This window comes from Dryas octopetala, chromosome 4 (genome assembly GCF_963921425.1).
Source record: "Dryas octopetala chromosome 4, drDryOcto1.1, whole genome shotgun sequence".
In the NCBI taxonomy this organism is placed as follows: Eukaryota; Viridiplantae; Streptophyta; class Magnoliopsida; order Rosales; family Rosaceae; genus Dryas; species Dryas octopetala.
The window spans coordinates 1,751,867-1,774,928 of NC_141369.1; the positions used below are offsets into that span (position 1 = coordinate 1,751,867).

Genomic DNA, 23,062 nt, shown 5'->3' on the forward strand with positions numbered 1-23,062 from the left:
ATGGGGCAGCGGCAGGGGGGAGATCGAGGGAGAAAGAGGAGGGGGCGGCGGCAGGGGGGCAACAGGGGGGAGAAAGAGGCTGGCAGGGGGAGATGAGGGAGAAAGTGGTGACGGTGGGTTGGTGATGGATTGGAGAGGGAGAGAGAGAGAGAGAGAGAGAGAGAGAGAGAGAGAGAGAGAGAGAGTTAGAAACACAGTGGAGCTGGAGACTCGGGGGAAAAGAAAGGAAAGGGAAGGAAAGAAAGAAGAAAAAAAGAAAAGAAAAAAAAAGTAAAAAAGAGAAAAAAATTAAAAGGTTTAGGGTTGATTGGGGTTTGGGGTTTGGGGTCTTTGGGCAATTGTAAAGAAAAAAAATGGTTTGGGTTTTCGTTTGGCCGTTTTAGAATTTTGTTTAGTTGTTTTTAAACCTTAAATTAGTAAACTCTAATATGTTTCTATATAAAAAATAATTTAAAATACTCTAAAGGGCTAAACCATAATATCATATACCATATCCTAGTTTGAGGTTTTTGGGCAATTGAAAAAAAAAAAATGATTTGAGGTTTCGTTTAATTGTTTTTAAACCCTAAATTAATAAACTCTAATACATTTTTATATAAAAAATAATTAAAAATATCCTAAAGGGCCTAAACCCTAATATCCTATACGATATCTTAAACAATATAAAGTATAGATTATAAAGTATATAGGATTTAGTGTATATATTATAGAATATAAAGAATATATTAATTTTATTTATTCATTATACTAATTTTATTTCACAGTATTTAACTTCAGCACGCATTATATTCATCTTATATCACATGAAACTTACTATATAATTTGGTTTCTTCAATATTTTTTATCAATGTAGTAGATAATATGTTAAATAAACATATAGTGAAGTTTCATTCAAAATTTCCGTATTTTGATAGTAATTTCCATCGTTTTCGTCTAATTTCTGTCGAAATTTAAAAATCTTTGAAATTTCCGTCAAAATTTTCTCGAAATCCGAAATTTTATTCCTTACTTGTCTCAAGTTCAATTCCTGAGGAAGGCAAATTTGATTAGGCTTATTGCGGTTTGGTCCGGTTCGGTTCTAACCAGCGAAATGGAAATCACAAACCAATACCAAACTGTACTGGTTTGGTTTGGTTTGGTTTGGTTTGGATCGATTGGGTTCGGTTTGTCGGTTTTTCGGATAGGTTTGTGCACCTCTACGTGTGAGTAAGAGGACTACGAAAGAACAAAAAAAAAAAAAAAAAAGTAGAGTCGGACAGATGGAGCAGGAAGCAAACCTCGAAAGGCTTCTGCAATGGGCAGCAGAGATTGGAGTATCAGACTCAACAAGTTGCGGGGATTCGTGTTTGGGCCATTCTGTCGCTGTCTCCTACTTTCCCAGCGCAGGCGGGTATGCAGTTACTGATTATATTCACAAGCTCTCTGAAAATTGAACAACTTCTGCTCACAATTCACGAATGCTGCAGGAGAGGTTTGGCGGCTGCACGTGATCTTAGAAAAGGAGAGTTAGTCCTCAAAGTTCCAAAATCAGCTCTGATGACAAAGGAAAGTCTGGTATTGAAAGATGACAAACTTTCTCGTGCTGTCAATGCCCATCACTCTCTCTCCCCTACCCAGGTTTTTTAGCTCTTTCTTTTGCTCTATCTTATGACCCAATTCTTTGTTTGAGGTGAAATTGAATTCTTTTATCCTTATCATGCTATGCAGACATTGACTGTTTGCTTACTCTATGAAATGGGTAAAGGGAAGACTTCATGGTGGTACCCTTACCTTATGAACTTGCCGCGCAGTTATGACATTCTAGCAACTTTTGGTGAATTTGAGAAGCAAGCTCTGCAAGTTCAGTTTCTCAAATTATTATGCATTCTCACTTGATTTGTTTCTTAGATTAGGATTTAAGAATAGTGTTTAAATTTGCGTTTGCAATATCTGATTTGCTTGCTAGGTGGATGATGCTATATGGGCTGCTGAAAAAGCGAAATTGAAGGCTGAATTTGAGTGGAAAGAAGCTAATGCGCTCATGGAACAACTTAAGCTCAAGCCTCAGCTTCTAACCTTTAGGGCATGGCTTTGGGCTTCTGCAACTGTGAGTATAGTTTTTTCCCTTCTTTTAGGACTAATGCATATCATGCTTGTAAGTTTGGTCCTGGATTTTTGGTGAATGGACATGATGATGGATGCAAAAAGAAAATTTGTGCTTGAAGTTTAAATGGACATCAGGGAAAAGTATATATTTGATGGCCTTGACAATATTTAATGTCAAGATGGCCAGAATTATTTGTTAGATTGATTAATCTTTACTTATATTTCACTGTTTCTTTGGTGCATCACTTTTATTGCATGTTTCGTGGAGTGCAGTCTTATAGGTTCATCAATTGTTGAGTTTTCCTTTTATGTTATGGCTGGACCTTTTATTTATTCTTTTATTATTAAATATTTGAATATTTCAAACCGTGAAATTCTTTATCCCATCTAAAGATATCCTCACGGACGTTGCATATACCATGGGACGAAGCTGGGTGTTTATGTCCTGTGGGGGACTTGTTTAATTATTCTGCACCTGAAGAAGAGCCATCAGGTTTTGAAAGTATGGAGCATATAGCACGTGAATTTTCCATCCATGATACTTCTTTAATGAACGAGGAAACTTCACGTATGCTTGATGTGGAGCAGCTTGTTTCTCATTCGCTAAGATTAACTGATGGCAGGTTTGAGAAGGATGTTGGTGCATATTGCTTCTATGCTAAGAAAAGTTACAAAAAAGGAGAGCAGGTAATATTGACTTGTTTGTTTTTTATTCAATCTATAATTTATTGTTGCTTGGCAGCTTTCTGGTACTCATTCAACCAAGTTCATTCTTCTAGTTTCATGGGCCACATCTAAGAACACTGAAGTGATTTACATCTCTTACATTCTGGTTCTTCAATGTGCAATATTTTCCTTCAGTTTTGGTATGTGAAGTTGGCACAGTTTGACTGTGAATGAGAATTTTTAGGTCATTTATTAGGGTAGTCTATCTTTGTTTCTGTACTGTGCATTGAATATTACCATAATGGACCTTTTCAGAACTTCCAAACTTTTTGATAATAAAAACTAATGATATTGTTGCTTATTAAAAGTTTAGGTTTATTTAGAGGAGATGGCGAACTACCTTAGTGGAGAGTTATTCCAAACCTAATTCGAAATTTTATAGTGATGATACATCCACATATATATATATATATATAAATTTTTTTTTTCTAGGATATAAGAATATCTCAAAAAGGGGGATGTGAGGGGGTTTCAAGGCTGATAACTGGCAAGGAAATTATGGTAGTGGCTATGTTCCAGGAGGTTAATTTGATTTGAAAAAGGTGGGTATTGCTTATGCTTATGGTGGGTTGTAGATGGCAAAAATTTTGGTAATTATTTGAACTTTAGAGAAAAGTAGAAGAATAAGATTTAGAGTTGCTATGTTTACAGAAAAATTAAAAAGATAAAAATGAGGAGAAATTATAGACAATATATCAAGCCACCAAGCCTTTCAACAACACTTAATTGTATTCGTCATAATCTGACTTGCTTTACAAGAGAGAACGTTATTTTTAAGCTTCAAATAACCCAAAAGACTGCTATAAATTTTAAAACGCTTATTATATAGTAAGTTATAAAACTTAAAAGACTTTGAGTATTTTTAAGACTCAGATACATTGGCTCTTAATAATTCTTGACATTAACTCTGAGAATGACCCTTTGGCTAACTCGTAAATAACATTTAAAAAATGAACTGATTCTCAAATTACATTTGAACATGACATAAATAGACTGGCTCTTTTGATTACCACAGGCATTTTCTCTTTTGATCAAAAAGGCCTTGTTGTCAGACTTGGACCAATGGGTTTAGACTTGACTTTCAGAAAGAATATTTCCTTTTTCTAACCGAGCTATTTTTGCTGCATTATGACTGCATTTGATGGCTAATCTGTTGATAACTGCTAAGGATTTTGGAGTTCTTAAAGGGTGATTTGAAATTTCAAAGTTGGTTGTTGTCAGTTATCCTGCAAATAGTGATGTGAAACAACAAACAAGTTATGCTATTTGTCATTTAGGCACTTATATGTGGGGAGATGGACTTGAGTTTCAGGATTACTTCTTTTTATTATTATTTTTTAAAGTTAGAATGTTTGATAATAAGCACAAAAAGGGGGTGGAACCCGTATGCATTTTGGCTTTGGAATTGTGATATTTAAGAATCTGAAGGAGATCTAGTAGGTCCTGATAGTGGCTGTAATAAGCATGGAAAATCAGTGTATAATATAGATGAAGAGTATTCACAAGCTTGGAAGATGTAATTGTGCTTTTAAACATAGAGAATCAGGAGTTGATGCTTTGATTTTGATGAATGCTTTCAAGAATTTCTAATTATATGTTGCAGTAATTTTCTGGCTGCATGGGCTTTAGGATATTTGGGTTATAAGGTTTGGGATATGATGGTTTTATTAAGGTCTACCTCTTAACCAAACTTTAGGCGGAAAATATACCAGTGCTCTCTGGCATTAGCTAGGTATTAGAACTGTCTTTCTGATATCATGTAGGGACACTGAGTATAATCTGTTGCTAGCAGTAGCTTATAGTTTGGTGATGTAACAAGTAAGCAATTATATGGACTCCGGAAAGGATTTTTTGTCTTGTGGTTTCTTAGCTATCTGATCTGTTTTGAGTCCACAGTCCTGTTAGTTCTGTAGAATTTAGAAAATGGCTAGGAATGATGTATTCCATGATAATAAAATTCAGTGTTGAGACACTCTTTAGTTTGATTGAAACTGAGCTGTAAATATGAGGATACCAGAAGAATCTCAGCAATGATTCCATTATCCATTTACCAAAAAAAAAGCTTAAAATGCTTCTAAACAGATTAATTATGTGATCATATCTACCGTGAATGGTCAAATGCCATTTGGTGAATAACCATTTTGTCTAGTGAAATCTTAAAGTCCACTCCGTGAGAAGTGAGGAAAAGTAAGTTTAGATTTCGGGAACAAAATTAGATTTTAGAGGTGCAATGTACTCTGGCCACTATATGAAACATTGCATGGTCTGTGATGCATTGTACTCTGGACACTATATGAAACACAGCATAGAAATGGATATAAATTATAATCCATGGATTATTACTGCTGGAACAATGAGAAATTAGGCCACATTTCTGAGAAAGATAAAAAGGCTTGTCCAAAACTGTATAATGTGAGTTTTATTTTATAATCTTACCACTAATTAATAATATTGTTATTTAATTAATCACCATGTCTTTCTTGGTATAAGACCAAGGTAGTCATTTCGTGTCATTGGGTTGTCTTAGGTCAAGTATTGTATATTTTGAGGCCGGGATTGAAATACTACTTTATTGTCTACAGGTCCTTTTAAGCTATGGAACATACACGAATCTGGAGCTTCTTGAGCACTATGGCTTTCTCTTACATGAAAATCCAAATGACAAAGTTTTCATTCCCTTGGAACCAGAAATATATTCCTCCTGTTCATGGCCGAAGGAGTCTTTATATATCCATCAGAGTGGGAAGCCATCTTTTGCTCTACTATCCGCTTTGAGATTATGGGCAACACCACTAAACCAGCGAAGATCTGTTGGACACCTTGCTTATTCAGGACTCCAGCTCTCAATTGAAAACGAGATATTTGTCATGAGATGGATTTCAAATAACTGCAATACTATTTTGAAGGATCTGCCAACATCTTTTGAAGAGGATACTTTGTTATTAAGTGCCTTCGACAATATCCAAAATCTCCATCCTAGTTCGGAGCTAACGAATGTATCATCCACCTCTAGAGATGAGATCTGTGCTTTTATAGCTAATGTTCTGCAGAATGGAGAAAGGGGTACTGAATCACTTTTGTCAAGGAAAACTAAACAGTCAAGGGAGAGGTGGAGATTAGCTGTGGAGTGGAGGCTTAGTTATAAGAAAATCCTGGTTGATTGCATTTCTTATTGTGATGAAATAATATGTTCTCTATGTCAACAAAACGTCACTTTTTCTAAACTAAAACAGGTATAATTCTTTATTTTTTTTATGTGATTAATCTTACATAATTCCGATTGTGCTGAAATGTTGTGATGAATTGCAATGAATGAATGCCCAAAGATAAAAAACCAAATAATGTGATTTTCCACAAAACTGGATTCTTGAAAGGGAAAATTTTTCAAACAGTACACTTACTTTCGGGTCAATCTTAATTTAGGACACCAGTTTGGGTTTGTGCTAGTTTAGGACACATATTTAGGATTTGTATTAATGTGGGACAATTCGTCAACTCTGTTAAGATTTCCGTTAAAATGAAGGCTAATTTGGTTATTTTATATTTAAAAACAAAAAATAATAAAAAGAAACTGTAAAAAAAAAAAAATCTAAAAAAATCATTAACAAGTTTAAAACTGAAAAAAGTTAACATTTCAAAAAGATTAAAACTAAAAACCCACAAAAATAGAAAATTACATAAAAACAAAAAAACAAATTACCCAAAGCCAAATCGGGCCGGGCTTGCTGCTATGAAGGGATCGGGGTGGGGAGGAAGGGGGGAAGAGAGGAGAGTGGGTTTTGGGTTCTGGGTTTCAGGTGGGTTTGTGGGTTCTGGGTTTCGGGGGTTTTGGGAGTTCTGGGTTCTGGGTTTCGATGGTGCTGGTGGCAGAGGGTGAGTGGAAAGGGGCGGGGAGAGAAAGTGAGGCAGAGAAAGAAGTGAGGGGGTGGGTTTCGGTGGGAAGCAGGGGGGAGGGCGGGCGACAGGGAGGAGAGGGGAGGGGCACATGCGCTTGCTGGAGAGAAAGGGAGGGAGAAGAGAAGGAAAGTGAGAGGGGGGCTCGACGTGGGGGGAAGAAGAAGAAGAAAATGAAGAGAGGAGGGGGTGTGCACGGGATGGGGCTAGGAGAGAGGAGATGGGGCTGAGAAGGTGAGTTCGGGGCTGGGAGGAGCACCGGGGTTGGGTGGAGATGGGATCGAGAAAGATGAGAGATCGAGAAAGGTGAGAGATGAGAGTTTTTACAAATCATAAAATTAGTTTTAAATATTTTGATTTATTTTTAGTATTAATATTTTTAGTATTAACTTTTTTGCTTTTTTTTTTAGTTTTTTTTTTTTTACAGAGTTGACAGATTGTCCCATATTAATACAAATTCTAAATATGTGTCCTAAACTAACACAAACTCAAACTGGTATCCTAAACTAAGATTGACCCCAAAATAGGTGTCATGTTTGAAAATTTTTCCCTTCTTGAAAACATGTTGTGGGATTTCCTCGGCGAAAGCCATAGATACCATACTATATATAATATATTAATGCTAAATAAGATATATATGACAATATATATGCCATTGGGAAATAACGAAAATGGTAATACATTAATTAAAAGAGAATACTTGTCAACATAAGAGGTTATACAAATTGACATTAAGTGTTTGATTCACCTTCTATATGTAATTTTTTACTATTCTTACCTAGAGTGACACTTGTTATAAGGAAATTGCACTCTTGTACACACTACAAGAATTATTATTTTTAATATCTGATCCATTCTGTCCCTTTTGTTTACCGTTAGAGGGACTCTTGTTTGTAAGTTTGGGCTATAGTGACATAGGAGCCACGCATATATGGCTTGCCCATCCCCTTAATCAGGGTCCCTAAAGCCCATTAGATGCTGCTGGGTGCATGATTCTATTATGAAAATAATATATATCAAATCCTTGGACGGATGAAAGGTAATAATTGGGAATTGTTGAGCATGTAATTAGGAATTGTTTGCATCTTATGTATAGTTTAATTGACCATGTGAAAATTAATATTCTCTTGTTCAGTTTTCATATTACAGTAATGGAGATGTATCTTACATGATAGGATGACCAAAAATATAAATGGAAAAAAAAAAAAATCAGGAAGACAGTAGGTGGCAGTCAAAGTAAGTAGGAATGAACTAGGGGCTGATAATATGAAAGATAAAATACCACAAACTGGTGAATACATAGAATAAGGACAGACTTAGTATGTACAAAAGTTAAGTAGGGGAATATGGTAGAGTCAAGGACAAATCCAGGATTCCAAAGTGGGATGGGCTAAGTTTAGCTTATAAAAAACTCGACGATATGTGTAAATTTTATTAATAAAAAAAATACACCTAGTTAGGGAGGACATAAATACATAACGAGCTTACCCCACAAGTGAGGCACTCCACAAGATGACCAACAAAGCAAATCCTATACAATAATCAAAATAATCAAATCATAATTTACTAATACATTAATCAAAATCAAGTCCTAATTAAATCATAAAATCCCTAATTTAATCACATAAAATAATCAAATCCCTAATTTTAAAATTTGGGAATTAAAAAAAGAGAACAAAAAAGAGAGTGCCAAACACTACCTAGGAGCTTGAAGTTGGTTTGTCCTTTCTAGTAGTTTCTTCCCTATAAATTTTTTTAACTTCCTTCTGCTTTTCTTTAAATACTCTTAACTTGGTCTTTGCTTTATTTGTTTATCATTTGGATTCAAGTAGTGTGTCTGTGGATTGGGTAAGAAAAAACATATGCATCAGCACAGAATATAAATGTGAATTATGTGAGGGCTAAGGCTGATGAGTTTCTTCAGGTATATGGCTTACAAAATTCACAAAAAGGAGAAGAATTGAAAATAATATTAATAAGAAAAACTATCAAATGAATGGTAAAATATATATTTATAAAACGAAAAGAAAAGAAAAATAAAATGAGGCTTCGCGTGTGTAAGTTTTTGAGGGTCGGGTGGGTATTAGACTTGAGTTAACAGAACACCTCTCTAACTCTCCCTAAATTCAGAGGCTTCTCTGACCCCTCACTCGCTAAAATCAGAGGCTGAAGAAAAACCATCTGAGCTTTCTTCACCAGCTGAAGACGACGATGTGGAGGAGTGCTTCTTCTTCTTGCAACAGACACAGAGGTATTCCTTTGCCTTGTCTTCACTACTCTACTCATCTTCTTTTCTTCAACAATTACTTTGCCTTGTATCATTCTCAATCCTCAATCCCAACAAAATCTACAAACCCCCAACCCAAACCCACTAATCTCCACGATGCTTTCAATTTGTTCAATACCATGCTTCAAATGCGTCCTCTGCCTTCGGTTGTCCGTTTCAATCAAATTATGGGTCAACTTGCCAAATTGAAACATTATTCGGTGGTCATATCTTTGAATAACCAAATGTGCCTGTTGGGAATTGCACCTGATGTTTATACTCTAAACATTATCATTAATTGTTGTTGTGTTACGTGCTGGGTCGTGATGAGTAGTTGAATGAGTCAAATAGCTAGTTTAATTCATGTTTTAGTTGTTGAGTAATTGTAGGAGTCAGCATATGGTTAGTTGAGAGTTAGTAGGAGTTATGTTGGTCCACTTGCTGTTGCAGAGTGGGGTGTTACGCTAAGAGTCGTGGGATTGTGTTCCTACTTTTATGCTTTCCATTATCAAGTCTTGCTTGTATAAATTTCATTGTTGAATAGAATGAAGCACGACCTTTTTATCTCAATTTGTTAGCTTTGTCTAACTTGGAGGTCTTGGGTTCCCTCGAAGCAATCCAATCCATTCTATTTATCCTTGTCGTTATATTTTCAACTACAACAATAGGAAGACGTAAGAAGAAAACACCAGTGAAAGACCCACCTCCATTGCAAGATCGCCCAGTTACTCGGGCTGTGACTGTGGCACGTAACAAGTTGGTATCAGAGCCAGGCATGGAGGAGCAGAGGTTGGGACGTTTAGAGAATGACGTGAGTTCCCTGGCTACTGGCCAAGAGAAAATTCTTAAGGAGATGCAAGAAATGTTCTCAGCTATGAATGCCCGCTTCGATCAAATTTCTCGTACTGGTGACAGCTCTCATAGTACAAATCAAAACGGAAATGGTCGACCAAACGGAAATGGAGGGACTTCAAACACCACTGGCTCTTACCTCCCTAAGTTGGTGAAGCTGGACTTTCCTCACTTTAATGGGACAGAAGATCCCACAAGCTGGATCTGCCGAGCTGAACAATTTTTTGAAATTCACCAAACTCAAGATGGAGAGAGAGTGCCGCTAGCTTCATTTAATCTGGAGGGCGATGCTCAACTATGGTTTCAATTGATGAAGGAGGAAACTCCCATTATCACGTGGGAGGCATTCAAGCAAGGGCTTCATGACAGATATGGCCCAACTCAATTTCAAGACTTTTTTGGCGACCTGACAAAGCTACAACAAACTGGTACGGTGAGAGATTACCAAACCCAGTTTGAGAAAATATTAATTAGAGCAGGAAGACTGACTCCAGATCAACAAGTTGGTTGCTTTGTGAGCGGTCTGAAGGAGAATATTAAAACAGATGTGCAAGCTTGCAAGCCACAAACACTTTCTGCCGCCATCGGTTTGGCTCGACTATATGAGTCCCGCAATCAATCCAATCGTCGAGCAGTTATTTCGGAGGTGAAGAGGCCCCTACCCAATGGGCTTATGAAGTTTGAACGGCGCCGTAATTTCATGCCAGTCAAGCAGATGTCCCCAGCTGAACTGAAGGAAAGAAGAGAGAAAGGACTTTGCTTTAATTGTGATGAGAAATTTAGTCCGGGGCACAGATGCAAGAAATTATTTCTTATTGAAGGTTGCTGGTCAGATGAAGAAAATGAAGAAGTTGGAGAAGCTACATCAGAAGATAACATAGATGAAGAAGGATTGCCTGAAGTCTCTCTCCATGCCATCTATGGGGCTCGGACTCCTCAAACAATGCGGGTGAACGGTAAAGTGGGTAAGCACCATATGATAATTTTGGTGGACTCTGGAAGTACACATAATTTTTTAAGTAATAGAGCTGCTAAAAAGATTGGCATTAACCCCACTGGTTTTGGAAAGTTTGAAGTGTCAGTTGCAAATGGCGAAAAGCTTACAAGTGCAGGGCTTTGTAAAGGTATGTGCATGCTGATCCAAGGTGTTCCAATTACAGTTGATATGTACCTACTGCCATTGGACGGATGTGATGCTGTTTTAGGAACCCAATGGTTGAGCACGTTGGGACCTATTATTTGGGACTTCTCCAAATTGCAAATGAAATTTCAAGTTGAGGGGAAAGAAGTGGTTTTAAAAGGAGGGACACCACCAGAGGATAAAATTGTGGGTGAGCAAGAATTTTGCAAAGAGTTAAAGAAAAAGAAAGATGGAGCTCTCTTACAAATATGCTCTCTTACTATGCATGACCCTCAAGGTACAACTTGTTCCACACTTCATTTGGTTACCATTAATTCACAGCTTGAGCATGTATTGCAGCTTTTTGAAGGTGTCTTTGAAGATCCACAAAGATTACCACCTCCCAGGTCACATGACCATAAGATACCATTGAAGGAAGGAAGTGGTCCTGTTAGTGTGAGGCCTTATAGGTACCCACACTTCCAAAAGAATGAAATTGAGAAGTTAGTGGCAGAGATGTTGAAGTCGGGCACAATTCGACCTAGCCAAAGTCCATATTCCTCTCCAGTCTTACTAGTAAAGAAGCACGATGGATCTTGGAGGCTTTGCATAGACTACAGGGCCTTGAATAGGAATACTATCAAAGATAAGTTTCCAATCCCTGTCATTGACGAATTGCTAGATGAGCTTCATGGTGCAAAATATTTTACCAAATTGGATCTTCGTTCCGGCTATCATCAAATCCGGATGCATCCTGGTGATATATCCAAGACAGCCTTTCGAACACACCAAGGGCATTATGAGTTTTTGGTAATGCCATTCGGCCTCACCAATGCACCCTCCACTTTCCAGTCACTCATGAATGAAGTCTTCAAAGAATACCTCCGTAAGTTTATATTGGTATTTTTTGATGATATTTTAATTTACAGTACAACATGGGACCAACATTTGGAGCATCTAAAAATTGTACTGTCAATTTTGAGAGCTAACCAGTTGTTTGTAAAAAAAGAAAAATGTGCATTTGGGCAGAAAGAAGTGAAATATTTGGGGCATGTGATTTCCAACAAAGGAGTTGCTGTAGACCCAGAAAAAATTGCTGCTATGTTGGAATGGCCTAAACCAACCACTGTCAAAGCACTGCGTGGATTCTTGGGATTAACAGGGTACTACAGAAAATTCATTCAAGACTATGGCAAGATTGCTAGACCCTTGACAGAATTGCTTAAAAAGGGAAGCTTCAAATGGAGTCCCCAGGCTGAAGAATCATTTGAGAGGCTCAAGAAAGTGATGACGCAAGCCCCTGTTCTTGCCTTGCCAGACTTTAACAAGCCATTTATTGTTGAATGTGATGCATCTGGATCCGGAGTTGGTGGAGTTCTCATGCAAGAAAAGCGCCCAATAGCATTTTTCAATCATGGATTGCAAGGTAAAAACTTGTTTTTATCTACTTATGAAAAAGAGATGCTGGCTTTGGTGCTTGCAGTGAAAAAATGGAGACCATACTTACTTGGGCGAAAGTTTGTTGTGCGAACTGATCAAAGAAGCTTGAAGCATTTGTGGGACCAGAAAATAATAACAACAGCTCAAGAAAAATGGCTTGTCAAATTGATGGGATATGACTTTGTCATCGAGTATAAAAGGGGTGCAGAAAATTTGGTAGCTGATGCTCTTTCAAGAAGAAGTGAAAATGGTGAAGTTGTAGCCATCTCAATCCCTGTACCAAATTGGTTGGAACCAATTAAAGATGAGGTACGCAGCCAACCAATCTTGCAACAGATTGTAGAGAATATCCAACAAGGTGAAGAAGTGGGCCCCTGGGCATTAAAAGATGGTATACTCTACTTTAAAAATAAAATTTATTTGTTGCCAGATTCATCTTTAGTACCTACTATTGTAAAGGAGATGCATTCCAGCACACATGAAGGCTACCACAAGACCATGCAGAGAGTTGGGTCAGTTTTTTATTGGAAGGGCATGAAAAAAACCATTAGGGAGTTCATCAAGCAGTGTGATACATGTCAAAGGAATAAAGGAGAAAATACTAAGCCAGCAGGACTCCTTCAACCTCTCCCTGTTCCTTTGCAGGTATGGACTGATATCTCAATGGACTTCATTGATGGGCTTCCTAGATCCAATGGGAAGACAAGTATTTTTGTGGTAGTTGACAGACTCTCCAAATATGCCCATTTTATTCCCATCTCCCATCCATATACTGCTGCAACTATCGCTCAAATATTTTTTGAGAACATTTTCAAATTATATGGCATGCCAAAAAGTGTTGTTTGTGATAGAGATCCTACTTTTACAAGTATTTTTTGGAAGGAGTTATTCAGATTGCAGGGAACAAGCTTCAATTTTAGTTCCTCTTATCACCCCCAAACTGATGGCCAAACAGAGGTGGTAAACAAGACTGTTGAAATGTATCTCAGATGTTTTACAAGCCATAGACAAAAAGAATGGGTGCGGTGGATTCCTTGGGCTGAATATTGCTACAACACCAGTGTACACTCTTCCACCAAGACAACTCCATATGAGGTAGTATACGGGAAGCCACCTCCTACATTACTGTCCTATGTTCCAGGAACAACTCAAGTGGAAGCTGTTGATTTGGAGTTACGGAGCCGTGACCAAGTCCTTAAAGAGTTGAGAGAGCAATTAATGGCAGCGCAGGAACGTATGAAAAAATTTTATGATGCCAAGCGAACAGACAAGAGTTTTGAGGTTGGAGATTTTGTTTATCTGAAGTTGCAACCTTATCGGCAGGTATCTGTATCATTAAGGAAAAATCTGAAACTATCACCACGTTTCTATGGTCCTTATGAAATCATTCAAAAGGTTGGACAGGTGGCATACAAGTTAAGACTTCCTGAGAGCTCCAAAATTCATCCAGTATTTCATGTCTCTCGGCTTAAGAAGACGATAGGCACGAACGTGGCAGTCCAAGACTTTTTACCAGGAATTTCAAATGAGGAGGGAACCATTATTCCCATTCCACAAGCCATCCTAGATCATCGCAAACGGAAGCATCAGGAAGAAGTTTTAGTCCATTGGCAAGGCTTATCTCCAGCAGATGCAACTTGGGAAACCTTAAGCGACTTGAAACTGCGGTTTTCAATTGACACCCTTGAGGACAAGGGTCTTCTGTAGGGGGAAGGAATGTTACGTGCTGGGTCGTGATGAGTAGTTGAATGAGTCAAATAGCTAGTTTAATTCATGTTTTAGTTGTTGAGTAATTGTAGGAGTCAGCATATGGTTAGTTGAGAGTTAGTAGGAGTTATGTTGGTCCACTTGCTGTTGCAGAGTGGGGTGTTACGCTAAGAGTCGTGGGATTGTGTTCCTACTTTTATGCTTTCCATTATCAAGTCTTGCTTGTATAAATTTCATTGTTGAATAGAATGAAGCACGACCTTTTTATCTCAATTTGTTAGCTTTGTCTAACTTGGAGGTCTTGGGTTCCCTCGAAGCAATCCAATCCATTCTATTTATCCTTGTCGTTATATTTTCAACTACAACAATAGGAAGACGTAAGAAGAAAACACCAGTGAAAGACCCACCTCCATTGCAAGATCGCCCAGTTACTCGGGCTGTGACTGTGGCACGTAACATGTTGCCATTTGAACCAAATGGGTTGTAGTTTATCGGTGTTGGGAAAATTCTTCAAATTTGGTATTGAACCAGATGCTGCAACCTTCAACACTCTAATCAAGGGCTTTCTTCTTGAGGATAGAGTTGCTGAGGCAGCAGGGCTGTACAGAAATATGGTGGAGGGAGGTTGTAAGCCCGATGTGGTTACATATAATACATTAATACACGCTTTTTGTAAAATGGGTAACAATGGTGCAGCTATTCAATTGCTTAGGAAGATGGAAGAAGAAGGCTGTAAATCTAACGTAGTTTCCTATAGCACGATCATTGACAGTCTTTGTAAAGACACGCTAGTTGCTGATGCATTGAACCTCTTTACAGAAATGATTAGTAGGGGTATTGTTCCAGACGTCATTACGTATACCTCTTTGATTGATGGAGTTTGCAAATTAGGCAAGTGGGAAGAAGCTACGAGATTATTGAAGGAAATGGTGAGTAAAAAAATCTTTCCAGATGTATACACCTTCAATGTCTTAGTGGATACACTTTGTAAGGAGGGGAAAGTTGTGGAAGCAAAAAGTGTGGTTGAAATGATGATTCAAAAAGATATTGAACCTAATACGGTTACGTACAGTTCTCTTATGGATGGTCACTGTTTGCGAGGAGAATTGAAGGAAGCAAAAAGAGTTTTTTATCTAATGCGTAGCAAAGGTGCCATTGTTAATGCTCATAGTTATAGCATATTGATAAACGGATATTGCAAGCATAAAAAGATCGAAGAGGCCATGATGCTTTTTGAAGAAATGTCTCGTACAGGACTGGTTCCTAATACCATTACTTATACCACTCTTATGTATGGTTTTTGCAAAGTGGGGAGAACACAAGATGCTCAAAACTTGCTCTCTAAGATGCAAGCTTGTGGCCAACTTCCAAATGTCCAAACTTATGCTGTTTTACTGGATGGCCTTTGTAAAAACCAACAACTTTCTATGGCAATAGAATTGTTTAGAGAGATAGAAGGCAAGAAGTTGGATATGAATATTATGATTTACACTATTCTAATTGAAGGTTTGTGCATAGCCGGAAAAATTGAATCTGCAAGGGACTTTTTTTGCAGTTTATCATCAAAAGGGATTCAACCTAATGTGAGGACGTATACTATAATGATTAATGGACTTTGTACTGGAGGCCTAATAGGTGAAGCCGAAAAGTTGCTTAGAGGAATGGAAGAGAAAGGCTGTTCTCCAAATGATTGCACCTATAACACAATTATTCGTGGGTGTTTCAACAATGATGAGACATTAAGGGCGGTGGGACTTATTCATGAAATGGTGGAGAGGGGTTTCTCTGCAGATGCATCAACGCTGGAATTGATAATTGACCTATTGCCTAAAGATAAAGTAGATCCCACTTTGTTGTCGTTGATAAAGAAATCATGATGAAGTTAATTTGCATCTTTTGGAAATTGAAACTTGAAACACTTGAGGTAGATCTGTTCTAGGATAGGGTTCCGTTTTGGTCTTGCCTTTGGGCTTTTATATCCTCTAAATTTAGAGATACCTCTTTCCAAGCTATATTTTATGATCGGAGAGCAGCTGTATTGTAGTCTTGGTAGTCCCTGTCTTTGTGGTTGTTAGTGTTTTGGTTGTATCCTATAGTTTTTTCTGAGCAGTGGACATCTTGTCCACTGTGTTGTACTACTTTTTCATTAATAAAAGTTTGTTCTTATATAAAGAAAAAAAAAAAAAACACTTCCCACCATCACAATGAACTTTGAAACTTTTGCACCTTTGACAACCATGGATGTATCATATATGTTATTTATTAATCCATCATGTGAAAACACAATGGGAGTTTGTGGTCATCATTTTACTTAGGTTTATGCCTACCAAACCACACCATATAAATATATGGACCTGCTCGATTTTGGCATCTAGATCGTAAGAAATTTATTCAATTCATCACTCCATTTGGGATAGCGAAACTCAATCTTCACTTTTTTAATGGTGTATGGAGCATGTTTATGTCATTTTTTATTTTGATTTCAATCTGCATCGTTGTTTGGCCCTTAGACAGCAAAATTTTAGTAGCCATGTACTCGGTGGTTCCACACATTGAATTTGATCTGCTAGCTTCATCAATTTTCTTCGCAGTCCAAAATCAATTAGCATGACCTGTTTCATAGGTATCAATTTCAGGAAAGACAGATGTCCCAGCAAGAAAAGATAATATGATTTTCATGCATGTTCCTACAACAGAAGTGAATGAGCATGGCCATTACATACTCATCAGTTTCCATGAGAACATTTTCAGGTTTAAGGTTCCGAATTGAAGAAATCAATAGATTAATCCAAGCAAACACACCCACACACATGGATCAAACAAACCCAAAAGAGATATGGAAGAGAGAGAAAATGGAGCAGCTTGGTGGCTAGCTTTCTATTAGCTTCTCTTAATCATAAAACCCTAATACAAACATCAGCTGTCTTAAATGAGCTTTAGAAAACAAAACGACACCGCATTTAAAAACCTAGAAACATAGGAACTTAAAAGACACAAAAAAGCTCGAGCCAACTTTTACAGCAAGCAGTAAGCTCGAGCTGATTTTAACAGAGACAAATAGGCTCGAGGTATTTTAAACAGAGCACAAAATAACAGTAAAGAGATTGGTTTAACTTCTAACACGAATGCACGACCTCACACTTGTGAAGATGTGAAATAAAGAAAGGAAACTAAACAAAAATAACAAAGAACAAGCTTTAATTAATTATCATCCCTTATTAAATTCCCTCCCAAGAATTTCCATTTGCCAATGACGATAATACTCAGTTAAATGAGGAGGCATTTGATTCATATCCAATTGCATGATTCTTTCCTTTTCCCTTATCTGGTTAGCTCCCATCTTTATGACATTTTGTTCAAGAATTTTCTTCCATAATTCCATCTTCTGCTCATGAACAAGTTTTTTTTTTGCATCCTCTCTTCTTGTTTGTCCTCCTTCATTTTTTCTGTCATCGACTATAGTGGAGTTTTCACGTGTTCACTTGCTTGTTCTTTGAACTCGTTTCTCACGCTTCTCACTATCTGTTAGATCAATAGGAATCCCTGTAGTAGGTGAAGATGCCAACGATTTTGGTGGAAACCACAATAAATTCCAACAATGATCCAACCCTTTTTTGTTTTTTTTTGCATCTCTTCAGATAATTTCTTTGCTTTTAAAATCTAAAAAAATAAAATAAAAGTAGTCTAGCATATATTGCACAAGAAATTTTGTTCAAAAATAATAAAAACTTGCCAAAATAATGTAAATACCTTATCTTGCTCATTCATGTCACTCTGATGCCTAGATTCCATTTGAGTAAGATATCCACAACACTTATTTGTCTCTTGTTTAATCTTCTACCAACGTTGTATTAGAGACTTGTTATCTCCATCATATGCTAAATTTTTGTACTTACGAAAATACTCCCACACATAAGAGATTTTTGTGTGTAATCGATACAGTGATGTAACCAGTATATATGTCATAATATGGATAAATATTATTAATACTATACTCTACTAATATAAATATACCCTCTAATAATACTCTTACACGTTAAATTTATTATATCATATGACGGTGTCGTTACATTGAAAAATTCTCCCCACACACAATACCATTATACCAATGTTTTTTGACATTTTTGTTTTTGGTCGTTCCCTTACACAACATCCAGAGAGATATGAAGCCAAGATTTCACAAGAAGAGGATTGAAACATATCCTCCTCTAACTTAAAACACCACCACGCTTTCTTTTTGTGTTTTGATCACATTGATTAGATGATGGAGGTGATTCGTTGGTCAATTGTGTATTGTACATTGTTGAAATTCTCAAAATGGATATTCCTTTTTATTAGAAATGAGAATGAATTTTTAGAGAGTTAAAACAATTTCGTTGAGAAATGAGAATGAAAATTCAAATGTAGTGATATATACCGTAAAAAATTTGATTATTTAGCCCTTGGGTCAGTCAAAATTTGCAATTACTGTTACTTTAATATTTTTTGGTGACTTACCGTTACTTTTTGAATGAATATTTTAATGACATATATTCATTTGCAAAGTCCAATTTACTCGGCAATTTAGACGAGCTGCTCTCTCAACGATGTAATTTTACCTGTCTAAATTTTTTCGCTTTCACATTTCAATCAACTATGAGCAATTTTAATTTTGAATGCTTAATAGACTAACAGTGGAGATATTGACTTTATATGTTAAAGATATTAATATTCCATAATTAGCTAATAAATTAAAAATATTATAGTCTTATACATTATATTTAAGAAAATGGAAAATTTAAATTAATCAAAGGACTTTTTTTATAAGCCAAAATGGAGGCCAAAACAGCCCACACAAAGGAAAAATTATAATACAAGCTCAAGCTGGTCCGTTTCACTCGGCATCTTTTTTTTTTTATGAAAAATTGTATTAAAATGATTGTTTGTATACTTTCTGTTGCATGTAAAATTAAACAAACCAACAGTTCTGCTAGAATCTCAAAATTAGCAGTCCCAAAATTTGTGTCTTAAACAAGTTTAAAAATACTGTTAAATAAAATACTAATATATAAAAGAAAATAATTGTTCAATCTTATTGGGTAGAAACTCTATTCTAATTTTATGGCGTGTGAAAATGCTCTAAAAACATCACCTACCATAATGTATAGAGAGTGCAAAACTGATGTCCCCAAAGTCCCAAACAAACTATATAATGGTGTTGCCAAGATTCATTTATAACAATTTCAATTCTTAAACTCAAATTGAGTTTCAAATCAGACTCAATAAAATGGAGCATTTTTTTTTTTTTCTGAAGTTCCTATACTATCTTAACATAAACAAGATACCATTCCTATACGCTTGAAATTCCAATCATACATTATTTTTTTCTCGAAAATAATTCTGAACAGAAAAAGTTTTTGCAATTTAGGAATTGAACAGTAAAAAAAAAAAGAATGGACATGAAATTTTCATAAAAGCAATATACAAATTTACAAAGATGGATCAGAAACACCTGGCTTGGTGACTCTGTTAATACAGAGTGTAGGTCGCACAGTTTGTTCAGCGTCGATCATTTGGGGAAATATTCATCACTTCCATCTTTATTTATTAATTCATAGTTTTCAAAAACACTAATATTCAAACACAAAAACAACCTCAAATTGAACAAAAATAAACTGAAACGAGTAATTAGTGGGTTGGGAAAGATCAGAGTTCTGGCTTGGAAATAAAAATAGCGCAAGTTGGAATCAACTTCGATCATATGGGGAAAGTAACATCACCTCAATCCCAAACCCTAATTAAAAGAAAAAAGAAGAAATAGGTTTAATCGAAAATATAAACGACGAAATTTTCTCCAAATCTGCGAGAGAATCAACCATAAGGAGGCTCTCAGAGACTCGCAGAAACAGAGTAGCTATGGCGTCGGCTCATACGCAGCGCCCAATCTTAAACAGAGAGCGCTGGTAATCAGTATTTTCGACGCCCAAATTGAAACCCTAATTGGCTAATACTTACCGTGGAGGCAGAGTGATGAAGAGTGTGGAAGGAGGTGATTCAATTTATAGGCCATCATGTTGCACTTCGAAACCCTAATTTCATTAGGCTTGTCAACAGCGCACTCCACGTGTACGGCTGATGCTTTATTTCAGAATTATTTCTTTTTCTGTTTTGTTCCTAATCGGCGGTGGGTGGGTGCAGATCAGTAGCAGTGTAGCACAATTCAATAGCAATATTTTGTGAGAAACGATATTTGCACTCCTTCCTTATTTTTATTTTTTATTTTTTTATTAATTGAATTCTCATATCTACCCTTGTTCTTTAACTTTTTTTTTTTGACCAGCTTGTTCTTTAACCTTTAACTTCTCTACTTAGGCACTTTGGCCAAAAAAAAAAAAAAAAACTTCTCTACTTAGGCCTTCTACTATCGTGCCGAAAATGTAGACTAAACCAGGTAGAGATCTCCTGTTCCCAAATTCTCTGTCCCTTCTCACAAATTTTGAGGGCCTTTTCATAATTCTTGTTTTACTTAAATAAAAAAATATATTTTTTTCAAAATATGTGAGAGAGGACAGAGAGGGACATGAGATTTGGGGACAGAAGATCCCTACCAGACTAAACCCATAAATGAGTTACATTTGTGTCTCTATCAACACCTATGGGCCAAAGTTTGAAGGTCAAATTTGGTTGAAACCCAAAGTGTAGCCCAAATTTGGGCTACACTTATACCCAAACCCAAATACACCGGTGGGCCCACCACATGTTGATGCAGGGGATGAGGGAGAGTGAATTGGGTGACCGACAAGAGATTGTGACACGGGCCCATGCACTAACGTGTCATGAAGAAGCGCACCTCCCGCGCGCGCGTTGTCGACACAAGGTCAGGATCAATATGACTATTGCGATTGGATGGTCTCGTTTGAATGACAACGGTCACATTTTGTGACCCATTTCGGATGGTTCAGATCTGCGACCCATTGCAAATTAACTGCCCTAATCAACCCGGGTTAGTCCATGAATGATTTTCCAAATATGATATAAGTCGATGGCTTATATATGAAATGATGCTCTTAAAGTCAATACTTCAACTAGCGTTATGGCACCATTTTCAACAAAAGCATCTCCCTAAGCATGCTTGCGTTATGCACACTCTTGGTGGTTGTGCATGTTTTCGTTCGAGTTGAAGACGTGACATCATCTCTACCATTAATCTTTATGCAGGTAAATTTCTTAAACCAACACTTTACCTATAAATACCCAACTCTAGACTCACTACAAGGGTTCACAATATGATTTTGCACCAAACCTTTGCCAAATTCTTTATAGACTTAGCTGATTTTGTCATTGGAGAGTGTTAGCCGGTACCACATTGATGCCTCTTCCGATAACTGTTTGCTCTGATTTGTGCATGAATCTCCATCGACACCACAAGCAAGCTTAGCCACTCCAAGCCCAAGAAAGATCCATAACGAAGGTGATAGCGAAGACCAGATTCACTATTCGAAGTTGATTTATTAACTCCCAATTTTTGGCATCAACAATGGTGATGCTTGAAATAAATGATGGTGATGCTTGGAGTAAATATAAGTCTGATCATGGTGGACGTGGGTATTTCATATTTGGAACTAATGATGATAATCAAAAAATTCTCTCCAATAAATTTATGAAAAATATTAATTTTGTTGCATCAAACGTAGGATAAGAAGGAAGGGTAATTGAATTAAATAACCCATTTTGATCCCACTTAAGATTTTTTTACCCTCCCTCTCAAAAACTCATTTTTCTAACCCTTTGACAATTTTTGGACCAAAATACCCCTTATATTTATTTTGACCCAAAAAAAAACAATTGACCAGATTTGATCTCTCTCCCTCCCTCCCCAGCCAGCGAACCTAGATCAACCAACCCAGCGAATTAATGAATGGGTTTTCATGTCTTCTATATCTTTTTTTTTTTTTTGCATCGAATTGATCGATTTGAAGATCTGATTCTTCTGCAAAATTTGTTGTGGGATGTGCACTACTTCCATATATCTAGATTTGTTGTTGACTGCCATATATGTAGATTTTCGATTTTTACGAAGACCCAAGAAGTAGTGCATGCAGGTGGAATCTCCCAGTGCACTACAACACAAAAGCAATGGCATATTCCAATACAAAAGTCCATTGGCGCACGACTCCATAAGCAATTTCAATTCGTGGCCTCCAACTAGGTTTCGTATCAGCAAAAAGGAAGTTTGCCAATCTGCCATTGCTCAATAATTCATAAACAAATAATTGGGTTTTAAACCATAAATAATCTTTTCTGAATAATACCTAAACAAATAATCCTTTCAAATCGTTGATTTGATTTATTGAAGAAAATGTTGAGGTTGAGGGAGTGGATCTCAAAACCAGATTTAGATTTAATGGAGAAGAAGAAGATGCAAAAATTTTGGTGGACAAAGTGGTTGACAGTGCTATAACATCATGTTAACCAAAAAAGTCCACTTGAAATAGTGCTATAGCACTTGTCAACCAAAAAGTCCACCGAAAAGTCCACTTGAAATAGTGCTATAGCACTTGTCGACCACAAAGTCCACCGAAAAGTCCACATCTGCAATTTTTGCATCTTTTTATTCTTCTCCATTGAATCCAGATCCAGATTTTCAGTATTGTCTTCTTTGGATAGTTCATCTTGTTAACCCAGATCTATAAACTTCACCATCACAATATGTAACACCCCAAATTTGATTGATTTTGGGTTAAGTGTGTTACTAGGCTAATTAAAAATTAGTTAGAACTAATTGCTGCCTTTTGAACACAAATGTGGATTTATCCCACATAGTTAAGTTTATGGAATTCAATTTATCTAAATGCTTTATTTAAAGTGGTGCACTTATGTTAAAATTATGTCACTTGCATAGCATTTCATAAAACTAAGAACATGACCACGTATGCACAACATTTTGACCTAATTGTTTAAGCTTGAATAATTGGATTATTAGCATGGCTTTG

At 36.7% G+C, this 23,062-nt stretch overlaps 2 protein-coding genes and 2 non-coding genes across 5 annotated transcripts; 2 read left to right on the plus strand and 2 right to left on the minus strand.

Annotated features, from left to right (window-relative positions):
- Positions 1 to 1,225: 1,225 nt before the first annotated feature.
- SDG40 (SET domain group 40) lies at positions 1,226 to 6,111 on the plus strand. 2 transcript variants are annotated; one of them, XM_086240674.1, is made up of 6 exons: positions 1,226 to 1,390; positions 1,467 to 1,617; positions 1,708 to 1,839; positions 1,946 to 2,086; positions 2,479 to 2,772; positions 5,394 to 6,111. In XM_086240674.1, exons 1-6 carry the CDS (start codon positions 1,260 to 1,262, stop codon positions 6,048 to 6,050), a joined length of 1,506 nt encoding a protein of 501 aa, XP_086096800.1. In that variant the 5' UTR covers positions 1,226 to 1,259; the 3' UTR covers positions 6,051 to 6,111. The 2 variants fall into 2 exon arrangements, with proteins under 2 accessions (XP_086096800.1, XP_086096801.1); XM_086240675.1 differs by having other exon boundaries at positions 1,226 to 1,386.
- Positions 6,112 to 9,111: 3,000 nt separating this feature from the next.
- Positions 9,112 to 16,143, plus strand: LOC147286044 (uncharacterized). The gene is made up of 2 exons (XM_086241795.1): positions 9,112 to 9,273; positions 14,549 to 16,143. The coding sequence occupies exons 1-2, from the start codon at positions 9,112 to 9,114 to the stop codon at positions 15,965 to 15,967; spliced, it is 1,581 nt and encodes a 526-aa protein (XP_086097921.1). The 3' UTR covers positions 15,968 to 16,143.
- Positions 16,144 to 19,566: 3,423 nt separating this feature from the next.
- On the minus strand, positions 19,567 to 19,667 carry LOC147286045 (small nucleolar RNA Z103). The gene has a single exon (XR_015122143.1). It is a non-coding gene; the product is annotated as a small nucleolar RNA Z103 (small nucleolar RNA).
- A 103-nt stretch (positions 19,668 to 19,770) lies between these two features.
- LOC147286046 (small nucleolar RNA Z103) lies at positions 19,771 to 19,855 on the minus strand. Its single transcript, XR_015122145.1, has one exon. It is a non-coding gene; the product is annotated as a small nucleolar RNA Z103 (small nucleolar RNA).
- Positions 19,856 to 23,062: the final 3,207 nt, after the last annotated feature.

Excerpts from the sequence above, each read along its gene's own strand:
- SDG40 (XM_086240674.1), top strand. The coding sequence starts at position 1,260 with ATGGAGCAGGAAGCAAACCTCGAAAGGCTTCTGCAATGGGCAGCAGAG. Across the intron at positions 1,618-1,707 it reads ACTCTCTCTCCCCTACCCAG|ACATTGACTGTTTGCTTACT; the intron begins GTTTTTTAGCTC and ends CATGCTATGCAG. Across the intron at positions 1,840-1,945 it reads TTGAGAAGCAAGCTCTGCAA|GTGGATGATGCTATATGGGC; the intron begins GTTCAGTTTCTC and ends TTTGCTTGCTAG.
- LOC147286044 (XM_086241795.1), top strand. The coding sequence starts at position 9,112 with ATGCTTCAAATGCGTCCTCTGCCTTCGGTTGTCCGTTTCAATCAAATT. Across the intron at positions 9,274-14,548 it reads TAAACATTATCATTAATTGT|TGTTGCCATTTGAACCAAAT; the intron begins TGTTGTGTTACG and ends TGGCACGTAACA.